The sequence below is a fragment of the Pangasianodon hypophthalmus genome, chromosome 1 (assembly GCF_027358585.1).
Source record: "Pangasianodon hypophthalmus isolate fPanHyp1 chromosome 1, fPanHyp1.pri, whole genome shotgun sequence".
In the NCBI taxonomy this organism is placed as follows: domain Eukaryota; kingdom Metazoa; phylum Chordata; class Actinopteri; order Siluriformes; family Pangasiidae; genus Pangasianodon; species Pangasianodon hypophthalmus.
In genome coordinates this window covers 11,113,096-11,125,447 of record NC_069710.1, presented here as the reverse complement: position 1 = coordinate 11,125,447, position 12,352 = coordinate 11,113,096, and the positions used below count along the sequence as shown (strand labels likewise).

Here is a 12,352-nt window from a genome sequence, read left to right as displayed (position 1 = left end):
GATTACAGTGCCATGATTGTCAGTGTTTAAACTTTTACTATGTAACAGTGTTATAAAGCATTATAAAGGAATGTTACCTCCAAGTGTTGAGTTCAGGAGACATTGCAGATCATCTTTTAGTGTATGGGACATTGTTCAACTTTCCAATTAACTCACTATCATTACTATTATGTGACTCCAACAGGGAACTGAGTAATGAAGTAAGCTGTCATGACATTCTAATGTAGATCAGCCCCTACGTCAACCAGACACAACCTTAAGTCAAATAGAACCTTGACATAAAATCATCTTTATGACAGCTGCTGCCTGTTGGAATAAGCCTTTATAAATGCGTATGTAAGTTTATGTCAGTTGGTTAGTCATGAAGGGTTTATGTGGCCTTATGAACTACGATAATATGAAACTCTAATTTGGCCTAATTTATATATATTATGTATATTACAGGACGTATTCTTACGTTCTGTTCTAAAATACGGAGACTCACTTTGGCAAGACGAGAATTTGAACTACGAAGATGCAGAAGAAGATCAAGCAGGCACAGGTGACGTAGTACTTGAAAGCAGGCAAGGTCGTTGCTCTATACTGTGAAAAGAAAACATGAAGCAATTCTGAGAAATCCAAATCAGAAACTAAAATCATCTATATTCATCAAATGCATGGGAAAATTTGCAATACATGTACATAAGAACTATATAACACACTCATAAGCATTGCACAAGACTTTTTTTGTGTAGTATTACAGTTTTCGAATCCCTAGCATGCTATCAAAATATTTGTTCATTTTTATTATTATTATCAGATTTTTGAAGCTTTGAGACATTATCTATGAAGTATCTATTCATTCATGTTAAATTAGCTGAAATGTGGGATTCTTAAATAAGTGAAGTTATAAGATTAGTTATAAGGTGTACATTAGTGCTTCATAAGTGTTATAAATGCAACGTTATTACCATTTTAGTTTAATGACACGAAAGGCAATAATAAATAAGACTTAAATAAGATAGTAAAGACAAAGTTATACTACAAAATTATTAAAAATATTTTAAAAATATTTTAAAATTACTTATACTAAAAATTTTTTTTTTAAAAGTTGTATATCACCTCACAAGCTTTGATCTACAGCTTACATAAATGATTGCTGTATATATGTCATGTATAACTTATGACATTTTATGAAGTTTCAAAGCAGACACCCCTCAAAAAAAAAAAAAAAAAAACTGTTAGCAAGTAGTCATGTTGTGCATTGGTATCCAGTGTAGTAGTTGATCAAATGAAAGTATACTTGCTAACAATTTATTTGAAGGGTACCTCCACTGAAAGGTTCATAAACTTTACATAAGTCATCGTTGCGTAAATATCATTTATAACTTGCATTACGTCATGCAATATTTATGAATGATGCTACAAAGTAGGTACAAATAAATTGTTAACTCATAACTTGTTAAAATAAAAGTGTACTTGCTAATAATTTTCGAAGGTTACTTACTAGAACTTCATAACACATTCATAAACCTTACATAGTTTATTACTGTATAAATGTAGAAATTGCATATGCTGCATTACTTTTTATGCAATACTTCTGAACATTTTATGAGCATTCAATGTAGGTTCCATTCAATTTACTTTTGTATTGCAGTAGTTGTTTAAATAACACAAAACTCTATATGTGTGATTCAGTAAATTTTCTTAATTACTTTCCTTTAGCTCAGCAAGTTACAACTGCAGAGTAGCTTCTCCAAAACTGCTAATAAATATGCTAATATTAGCACCTACTAAACGTCAAAACCACAAAACAATTCAGTAACTATAACGTGATTTACCGCTTACCTCCTTTTCTAAAGTTTTGTTGTGAAAGAACAATGATATTCTCTGAATGTCCTCTGATTTCAGCCATTGTCTGAAAGATGATCAAATTTGAGTTTGATCTATATATATATATATATATATATATATATATATATATATTTATATATATATTACACTATCATCATATATATTACACTAATCAAAATAGTAAATACTTTAAATGGCAATGCAAATAAGAACCTACTTTTGGGAATTGATACCATCAAACGTTCGTATCATCCGTTCATTTAGCTCCTCCTCAAATCTCTTCTTCTGAGATTTTGTTCTGTGAAGAAATAAGCATTTGAGAACATTTTCCATGTGCTGTGTGAAACCAACTTTTCCGATCTTTAGATCATAAAAAATCAAAAGGCTTGTTTCATAACACAGCACTTGATGTTCTTAAAATTTGATTTCAAACACAGCCTGTTATCATTTAGAGATGCATAAAGTCCCAGAGAGCCATTAAGGGCTTTAAAAGCCAATAAAATCAATTCAAAATGAAAGAGTATAGCGATACTAAAACAGAACATGCCCCCATTCGCTCTGGCTTTATTTTGTCTGTTACATTTTAGATTATTGGTACACACATTGCTGCACCAGACTAAACTGAACAAAGGATTTGAAAACAATCACATCCTACCTTTCTGAGCGTCTCTGGAAGTGATACTGACCCAGTGGCACATCCTATAAAAAATAACACAGTAATTACTATCAGTATAGGGATTAATAGCTATGATTAAATTAAATTTATTTAACTCTTTTTACCGGAGGCCGAAAATTTTATTTCCACCTGTTTTGGAAGTGCCCGAGTTCAGCACTGAATTTGTGATGTCACACTCCACAGAAGTGGTTAATGACTCAGAGCTTTAAGAGTTCGCAGTTTTGCCTAAGTATTTCTATTTTTACCTAGCCTACTAGGTTTCAATGTTATAATTTTATTGTGGCAGTTGTATATGGTGTTTTACTATGAAAAAAAAGCTTTTGTTGTGCTGTCCATATTATCTCTGAACCAATGTTATTGTGGAGAGGGCTCACACCCCATCGCCCTGCTCACCAGGAGCTAAAGTCACAGAGTCATGATACTCTACACACAGAAACCCAACAGTGTCCTGACTAATCCTGTAACAGACTTGCAACAATAAAGTCATTCATTTGTTTATACTGATTGAAAATGTCCGATAAGTCGATTTCCATTGCGCCAGCGGAATGGAATGCCACTGTACTGCTATAAAGCGTTAATTGATTTATTGGTATAGCGGTTTCTCTTTTTCTCTTTTTTTTGTCTTTTGCATATATTTCAACTGGAACTAAAGTCCTTGCATTTCAAATTCTGGTTAAAAGTGAAAAAGAGAGAAAACTGCATTTAGAGATTGCTTTCCAATTGCACTGAAATATGACAACACACTGATTATCTATAAAAACAAATGCTATATACTTATTTCAAATGGAGCCTTGCACAACATTGCTATCATTTATATTGTTTAATCAGTACAGAGCCTGCCATATTGAACTCTGTTCACTGGTAAATTAATATGTCAGCTGATTAGTACTGTGGTTATTTGATAATTAATAGCACACTGAAACTCAACCAGATGGCAAGGGCACTTACAGAGGTGTTAATTTTGCCATTCTCGTTGGTCATGCTGTCTCGGTGGTGCAGATTGGCAAAGGGCTTGGCAGCCCCCCACGACTCCAGGTAGCGAGTCATCCTAACTGACGCTCTCATCTTTGCACCGTCCAGGGTGTGTCGGGGTCTGTAGTGATGCTGTGGACTCCTCCTCTCAGCCTGCCCAATCAGTGAAACATTAGGATTTTACCTGTACCACATATATAGATTTACGATTTACAGAAAATGAAAAATGCCTTATAACATAACACTGTTGATTGCATGATTCTGATTGGTTGGATGGTTTTGGTTCATTTTCTATCACACCAGCTCTGACTGCAAAGTTTATATTAATGTACTTATACTAATATGTTACCATTTGTATAGTAACTTACATTACACAGAACTGGTATGGCAGACACTCATCTAGAAATGGTCTTAGTTCATTAGCAGATAATTTTGCCTCTTTCTGATTTGCTCTTTTTCTCTTGATATCACATCATTCTTGTAGTGGCATAAGTTTATTCCCTACCTTCGGGTTGATTACCAGGTAGGTCAGTACGCCATGCTCTTTCAGATAAGGGTCTCGTTCATGGCCGTAACCGTCCTCCACTTTATATGCTCCGTTCAGGTGCTCCAGAGTGACTGAGGTGATGTGAACACGTCTATTCACGAACATGCGAAAAAAAAAAAAAAAAGACATCAACTTCTGTAAACTTTGGTGTAGCATAATATTCATTCTAATATTTAAACAAAGCATTCATACCCTGGTACACCACCAGCCTCCATGTGATTGGCTAGAGTCACATCATGTGACCAAACGTCGTACTGCCACTTCTGAAGGCCGATGACACCACAGAGGACATTGCCGGAATGAACCCCAACTCGCATGTTGATGTCCACGCCGGTGGCGTCTCGCACTTTTCTAAAAGAGGATAAACAAGTGGTGTGTTACACACACATTTCGACATCTTTGAACTTGCATGCAAATATGCAAAACAGGTTTTGTAATTAGTTTGGTCTTTTGCAAAACGTTCCAGGCTAAATGTGTGTAGTGCCCCAATGAGCACAAGCACATGTTTGTGAGTCTCGCTGCCTACAGGAGGAATTGTAGCCTTGACACAGTAACCCTCCTGAGGGAAAAGATCATGGTGCAGAGAAATGCTTTTCGCAGAAGTCTTAGCACACACTGCTTGCAAAGGTCATGAGTAGAAAAAACAAAATGAACCCCATACAGCAATTACACACTCACGGCGCTTAAGCAGAAATGTTTTTTGAAAGTCAAGCATCCAAAATTTAGACACACTAACATTTGTATGAATAAACATGATTTTTTTAAAAAAATACATAGCTGCATTGCATTCTGGAACTTTGTGTGTAATGTTTGCTGTCTCCGCTACTTCTACATTGGATTTCTCATTAAAATGAAGTTGAATGTCACTGGAAAATGGTGAGTGAGAAAAGAAGCTCTTGCCCTTTTGGTTTTTAGGACCTAACAATAAAACCTAACCGTTATCACCAACTCCTCCATCCTGAAGTGAAGAAGTCTATGCCATGGACTTCACAGCAGCCATTTGTAGGGTTTCTTTAAACTGTGATAAAAGCATTTACTTCAAAGGGCCCTTCTAAAACCATTATTGAAGGGAACAACTAATGGAATGGAAAAATGGGAGCAGGAACCAGGGAGTGCTTCTAGAAATGTCAGTGGTGTGTTACGCACACTTTGACTTTGTACTTCAAGTACGAAATCACTTAATAATAGTAAACTGAAAACGCCAAAACGAACGAATGGCAAAAATAAATAACTAAATAAAAAAAGCCTTATGGTGTAAGTTTTAGTTTTCCCTGTTGTTGTTATTATTCCAGATGCAGAAAAAAGATATCGTTTTTCAATCTTGATCTGCGGTTCAAACTGTTTGTTTTCTGTCTTTTTCTCTCTTTCAGTCAAAAGATGATTATACTCGTCTAATGTTCGCTAAGTTGAACATTCAGTAATAGATTTTATTTCATCCATGTCAAAGCAGTAAACAATCCGCAAATAGCCCAAAGACTCCTCCTGTTCATTTGCAAATCCACTTATTCATTCATTCATTCATTCATTCATTCGTTCATTCATTCATCTTTAGTAACTGCTTTATTCCTATTCCTGGAACGTGAGGCAGGAATACAACCCGGAAGGGACGCCAATCCATCAAACCAAGGGGCTTGCAAGGTTCGCAACATACCCCCCAATGGGCAAGTTTAATAATGGATGCATGGGTCAATATTAAAGTCAATGTAGTGAGAAGAGGCAGGATGCAATGGTGGAAACTCGGCATAATTTATTAAGTCAAATCCAAAAATGTAAGTTAAATAGGCACGGGTTAAAACAAACAGAAGCTAGAACGTAGAAACACAAGACTCAGAAACACGTGGTAACAGTGAACGTGCAAAAGTACACAGATATAACAAGGTATAAATAAACAAATTGATCAAGGGCTAATAAAAAACAATAAGCCAATGACAGGACAGGAGGTGGAGATGGAACCAAAACAAGCATGACTAAATGGTGCTTGTCACCATGGGAACCGCGACAGTCACAGGGTGTAGGTTACTTTCAAAATTTCAAACAGCTTATACTGTTGTGAAAATGTCAGGATTTCCATAGGTCATGTTCTACAAATTCTACGTGTTCCGAAAGCAGTGTGTAAATTATGAAGCAATCACGTATCTCACTGAAAAAATTTCGAAGGAAAAAAATTCTGAATGTTCTACATTGTCCAGTTTGGATGCTCCAATGGCCGGCAGAAACACATATTCTAGTTCTTCACCAAATTGTTAATCAGCTGGCATGGCTTCAAGAAAGTTTGATAATTGATATGTTCTGAGCTGATTCGTGTGCTTGTGATTCGTCTGCTTGTGGCCCGTCTTGCTTACATGTTATTCATGATTCTCATGATTGCTTTTTGTGCTATTATTAGTAAACTATTGAAATGGTAGTGTTAAAAAGCTCAGGATGAGTGCCAACAATTATGTCATGCTGATCATCATTAATGTCACTTGTTTTGCCTGTTCTAACATTCGATTAAACACAAAAGCCCTGATTTTACTAAGATCCCAAATAAAGAGGCTAATTTGCATGTGCAGTCCAATAAACTGCATGTTCAGTTGATGCGGGTGATTTACAACGAACAATCAGAGGACAACAATATTTAAATGTGTGTTGCATGTGCTGTTTGTTCTCATAGCTGTGGTGAGTTCAGATCTCAAGGATACACCCAGAAGAGTCAACCACAGGTCTGTGGAATTACTGTGTAACAGCTTTGTAATTGCTGGGTAAAGGTGGTGAGATGTGCCAAAACACTTTAGACACTTTAAACACTGCTCTTTTGGCAGAATGAACATATAGCAAATATTTAAAAAAGAAAACCAACTTGGCGATAATATTGTCATAATTAAAAAAAAAAAATCCTTATTTTGACATAAACTTATGAATTTTTAGCATTATATTGTTTATACTCGTCTACTGGGAACTGTCGCGGTTCCCATGGTCTTAAAAGGGTAACATGTGGCATTGGGCAAATTTAATACCTGCTCTTCAGCTGTAGTTCTACATAAACTATACATGCAACTAATGAGGATGTTTGCCCTACATACTTACAACACGGGAACTGTCCACTTATTAAAAAGCGTAACTTCTATATAAATTTCACTTTATAATAAGTGGACAGTTCCTGTTTAACTCGTAATGGTCTGTCCAATTTACAAAGTCATGATCCTGGTATAGCCACTGTTGGGTCTTTGAGCTCAGCTACTGCAAGTTGCTTTGGATAAAAAGCATCTGCCAAATGAGAAAAATTTTATTTAAATGTATGACATACATCGCGCGAATCGTAAACTGACGGACCATGCTCTGGATGCTGAAGTGGTAACATGACGCGATACTACAAAACAAAACAAAACAAACTTCTTTACCACTTCTTTATGTTATTTATAGTAATACATGAATCTCTAAAAGCATTAACCTTTGCAAGCAAGGAATTTTATGTAACTGGACCTTTAAATTTGAGTTTAATACCCTTGAGATATTGTTTTTTGCATGAAGATGGGTGTGTACATACTTTAAAGGCAGTCATAAACAAAATCACAGATGTCACTTACTTGATGGCTTCACACATGTCCAGGCCCATCTTCACACAGTTTTTGGCATGGTTAGGTAAAGACTCTGGGAGGCCAGACACACAGTAATAACAGTCCCCAAGAATCTTAATCCTCATACATTCATTTTCCTAAAAAATAAATTAATAAATAAAAACAAACAAATACATGTCCTGTCATGTTGATGTACATCATGCTGTTTCATGACAGAATGAGAACATTAGGGAATAAAATACATCATGACTCATTTCATGGCATTATTCTGAATTATTATCAACTCCGACTGTGTCTTACCTTGGCGATCTGATCGAATTTGCCAAAAAGCTCATTGAGCATGTGGACAAGTTCACCAGGAGAGCAATCGCTGGCCAAACGGGTGAAGCCAACAATATCAGCATACAAAATACTGCAAGGAAACTCATTACATTAGACAGCAGAAAAAAAACATCTTAGGTATATTGCAAATTAGAAACAAAGCACAATGAATACTTAGTACAGTCTGAGACTATTACTAAGACCTGGTTTTATTTTCACAGTAACCAAAATGTGGTATGACATTTTGCTGAGCTGAGCCTTAATATATAACAGTGCATTATTAAAAACTGAGCAAAGTAAAAATCCTGTCAAGAGAATTCAGTGAATTTATCCTAGCACTTTCACATACCCTACCTATCAAAAGTTTTGGGTTTTCTTCATTTTTATTAAGACTTTAATACTTTGAAATAACTCATATGGACTTACGGAATTACACGGCAACCAAGAAAAATCAACAAATAAAAAAGTTCCCTCCTAACTTCTAAATGAAATCTATTTTTCTATTGTGTCCAAACTTTTCACTGGTAGTGTTTTATATACAGTGTATTTTTGCCACAATAGTAAGAAAACCTGTAGATTAAAAAAAAAAAAAAACATACATAGAAACGTTAAAAAAGATTAAAATTAGTAGCAACAGCAGATCATTAAACCTGCTTCCTGGCACATCACTCAGTTGTTTCCTGTACGGATCATTTCCTTTCATTCCAGACCAGGATGGTTTCCTTCAGAAATGGTTTTCCTCTTTGCTTGTTTCCTTGCAAAACCATTACCTTGTGACCGCGACCTCAAACGTGCAGCCGATGAAAGGCCCCACTAGGATAGGCTGATCCTCTACGAAACACTGGCCATAAACTGGCCCTTATCTTGCATAAAAAAAACAATGCTTTTGAGCTTTTGCAGAGTCAACTAGAAGAATCTCTTTCTGGGTCTACCATAGGGAAAGAATGACAGCTTACCACTGGGAGTGTATAATCTAGTTAGAAGCGTGTCTGTGATCTTCATGCAAAACAGTGATTCCACAGTGGGATCTAGATTTGGTGCAAAGCAGTTTGGGCAACTTGCCATAAGAACCAGTGAAGGATGCAGATATTAAATGGCTTTCACTTAAGACAGCTTTATTTTTTTACTATCACTATGGTAAGATGTGTAAGCAAATTACGTGCTTGATCCATCAGCACACACTGTCCACATTGGGACTGAAGTTCACGCATATCATGATGGAGCCAAACCCAGTATTTCCACCAAAGATCATAATGCTGCAGTATATCAGTAAACCTATCAACCTCTCTGCCTTTGCAAGTGAGAATGTGCTCATATGAAGTCTCACAAGTGCTGTGTGGATGTAGTGGTTAGCTGATGGGTCACTGAACAGATGTTTGTGTGCTTTGGGGCACGCCATAAAGGGATTCCACTGTCTAAAGACAGTTAATGGAAGCCTATAACCTGTTAACGAAAGCGATTCTGCAAGCATCCAAGAACACAGATCAAAAGGTACAGTACCTTCCATTAAATTCCATTCAACACACACTCTGGCTACCTCCTGGGTGGCACTAAGATGAGTGTCACTTGGGGACATTTATGAAGCAAAGACATGGAGATCACTGACAACTTTTGCCAGATTATACAGACTGAGTGTTGCTTCATTGAAAGCCTTGTGCTCTGTGAAAAGTGTAATTGATTCTCACCCTCAATAGAGTACCATATCAAGACTCCTATCCTCAAAATAGCACAACATCAACACTTTGAGTGATTCTCAGTCTCAATAAAGTAGCATATCGCTATTTATTAGTGCTGTCTGGTATCAAGTGCTACAAATCCTTGTGAAGACTTTTGACACATGGCCTCCCCTAGTTCTGAAGGAAACCACTCTGGTGGTCTGGAATAAAAGGAAGTAGAACAGAAGGTATGTAGCTGTTGTTCTATGACTGATTTGGGTTGATAAGGATGAGCTTCACATAACAGGGGACCTTTTCTAGGCTGCATATGTGAGGTCATGGTTGATTTTCCTGTTAGTACTCAGCAAGGAAATGAGCAAACAGGAACACTTCACTAGTATCAAAAGAAAATCACCCTTGCGGTCCTCCACTCAGTTGTAGAACTATGGTTATATAATATGTACTCTTCCAGTTGGTGACAGCCAATTAGAGCATCTTGTTCAGAAGCGTGAAAACTACTGGCATATTTCATCACTTTTGGTTGGAGATGGTGGAAAGCGGTGGATCTGGATCAGAAGGTTGTGAAATCAAATGTCAAGACTGCCAAGCTGCCATGGTTGGGTTCTTGAGCAAGGTCCATGACTCTCAACTGCTCAGTTGTGTCCCATGTCAATTTTAATTCACTTTGGTCTAGCGTCAGCCAAATGATCAAATGTATGTGAAGACTGATCGAATCTTGTTTGAGAAATATAACAAAAACAATGGACTTATGGATCACTACTGTAGTTTCATTGTTACTTTTTTGGACAGTTCCCTTATAGCAGCAACCCAAATCTAACACATCTGATTCACACATCTGCTACGCAGGCGCCAATTAGTTTAATCAGGTGTGCTAGATTTGGGTTGGAACTCTGCAGGAAGTAATGTCAGTGCTCGTGTTTTACACCACCTAATTTACTTTCTTCCAATGCTTTGGCTACAATATGCTCACCTTAAACAGCTGAAAAAATGTCATTGCGCCAAGTAATACTGGATTATAAAATGTAAAATTTTGCACTTTTCTCCAAAAAAAAGCACTTCTCCAAAAAAAAAAGCACCTTCTCACATTTCATCTTAACTGCTACCACATGCACCAGAAAGAATTCAGAAATAACACTTTCAGTGTGTGATTCAACTGTGCTTCCTTTCGAGTGTAAATTGAGTCAGTCTTCAACTTTATGGTAGGTTCATTAACATTCAGTGTGAGAGCCACGTCTGATAAATTCATTGCTTCAGGCCAGTATGTGAGACTGTCTGACTATATATATATATATATATATATATATATATATATATATATATATATATATACAGTCAGTTCTGGAAGTATTTGGACAATGACAGAGTTTTTGTGATTTTGCCTTTATACACCAACACAATGGATTTGAAATAAAACAATCAAGATGTGACCAAAGTGTAGACTTTCAGCTTTATTTTAAGAGGTTCCACAAAAATATTGCATTTACCATTTAGGAATTACAGCCATTTTAAACAAAGTAATTTCAATTTTCAGGGGCTCAAAGGTATTTGGACAAAGTGACGTAACTGTAAATATAACCATAATTTTAATACTTGGATGAAAATCCTTTGCAGTCAATGACTGCCTGAAGTCTGGAGACATCACCAAATTCGGAGTTTCCTCACTGGAGATGCTTTGCGGGTCTTTCTGCCTTCAGTCTTGTCTTCAGTAAGTGATGTATTTAGATGTTTTCTGGCAAAGTCTAATCTGGCTTTCCTGTTCTTGAATGTTCCCAGTGGTTTGCACCTTGTTGTAAACCCTCTGTATTTACATTCATGAAGGCGTCTCTTGATTGTAGATTTTGACAATGATACGCCTACCTTCTCCAGAGTATTCTTGACTTCTGTTGATGTTGTGAAGGGGTTTTTCTTCACCAAGGAAAGGATTCTGTGATCATCCACTTTAGTTGTTTTCCGTGGTCTTCCAGGCCTTTCGATGTTGTTGAGCTCACCAGTGCTTTCTTTCTTTTTAAGAATGTACCAAATTGTTGATGTGGCCACTCTTAAAGTTTTTGCTATCTCTCTTATAGATCTCTTTTGTTTTTTCATCCTAATGATGGCCTCCTTCACTTGCATTGAGATCTCCATGGACTTCATATTGGTAGCTCCAGTCGAACAGCTGCCAAATGCCAACTCAATACCTGATATCAACTCCAGACCTTTTATCTGCTTCATTTGTCTTGAAGTAACGAGGGAATGGACCGCACCTGGTCAATTAACTTCTTGTCAGTCAATTGTCCAAATACCTTTGAGCCCCTGAAAATGGAAGTACTTTGCTTAAAATGGCTGTAATTCCTAAATGGTAAATGCCATATTTTTGTGGAACTTCTTAAAATAAAGCTGAAAGTCTACACTTCGATCACATCTTGATTATCTTATTTCAAATCCATTGTGGTGGTGTATAAAGGCAAAATCACAAAAACTCCGTCATCGTCCAAATACTTCCGGATCTAACTGTATATATATGTATGTGTGTGTATGTGTGTGTGAGTCACAGAAAAAGCACCTGACATTGGTGTGCCTCTGCACATATAAGTTGTGAAAGTTGTTGGTGTTCTCTGCCTGACCAAAGTTTGGGCCCTGGAGCCGTTGGATGATCTCGGCCTTCATCACTCGAGCTATATGAGCAGGCAGCAGTGAAAGCAGCAGACGCTCCTAAACATATAAAACACACATTCATTTCATCTCATGTACTGCTTGCTATTTAGCAAATGTTTAAACTTTTACCAGGACA

General features: G+C 36.7%; 1 protein-coding gene across 1 annotated transcript in view; it reads right to left on the bottom strand.

Moving 5' to 3' along the window:
• The window catches only part of adcy2a (adenylate cyclase 2a), a 182,313-nt gene that overhangs the window by 23,583 nt on the left and 146,378 nt on the right, over window positions 1-12,352 (bottom strand). The window contains exons 5-14 of the mRNA XM_026926637.3: window positions 12,125-12,273; window positions 7,886-7,997; window positions 7,595-7,722; window positions 4,221-4,379; window positions 3,987-4,119; window positions 3,458-3,634; window positions 2,489-2,532; window positions 2,051-2,131; window positions 1,828-1,897; window positions 485-582 (exon numbers count right to left, since the gene is read on the bottom strand). Of these exons, the coding sequence (XP_026782438.3) occupies window positions 485-582; window positions 1,828-1,897; window positions 2,051-2,131; window positions 2,489-2,532; window positions 3,458-3,634; window positions 3,987-4,119; window positions 4,221-4,379; window positions 7,595-7,722; window positions 7,886-7,997; window positions 12,125-12,273 (1,151 nt within the window). The remainder of the gene's footprint in view (window positions 1-484; window positions 583-1,827; window positions 1,898-2,050; window positions 2,132-2,488; window positions 2,533-3,457; window positions 3,635-3,986; window positions 4,120-4,220; window positions 4,380-7,594; window positions 7,723-7,885; window positions 7,998-12,124; window positions 12,274-12,352) is intronic.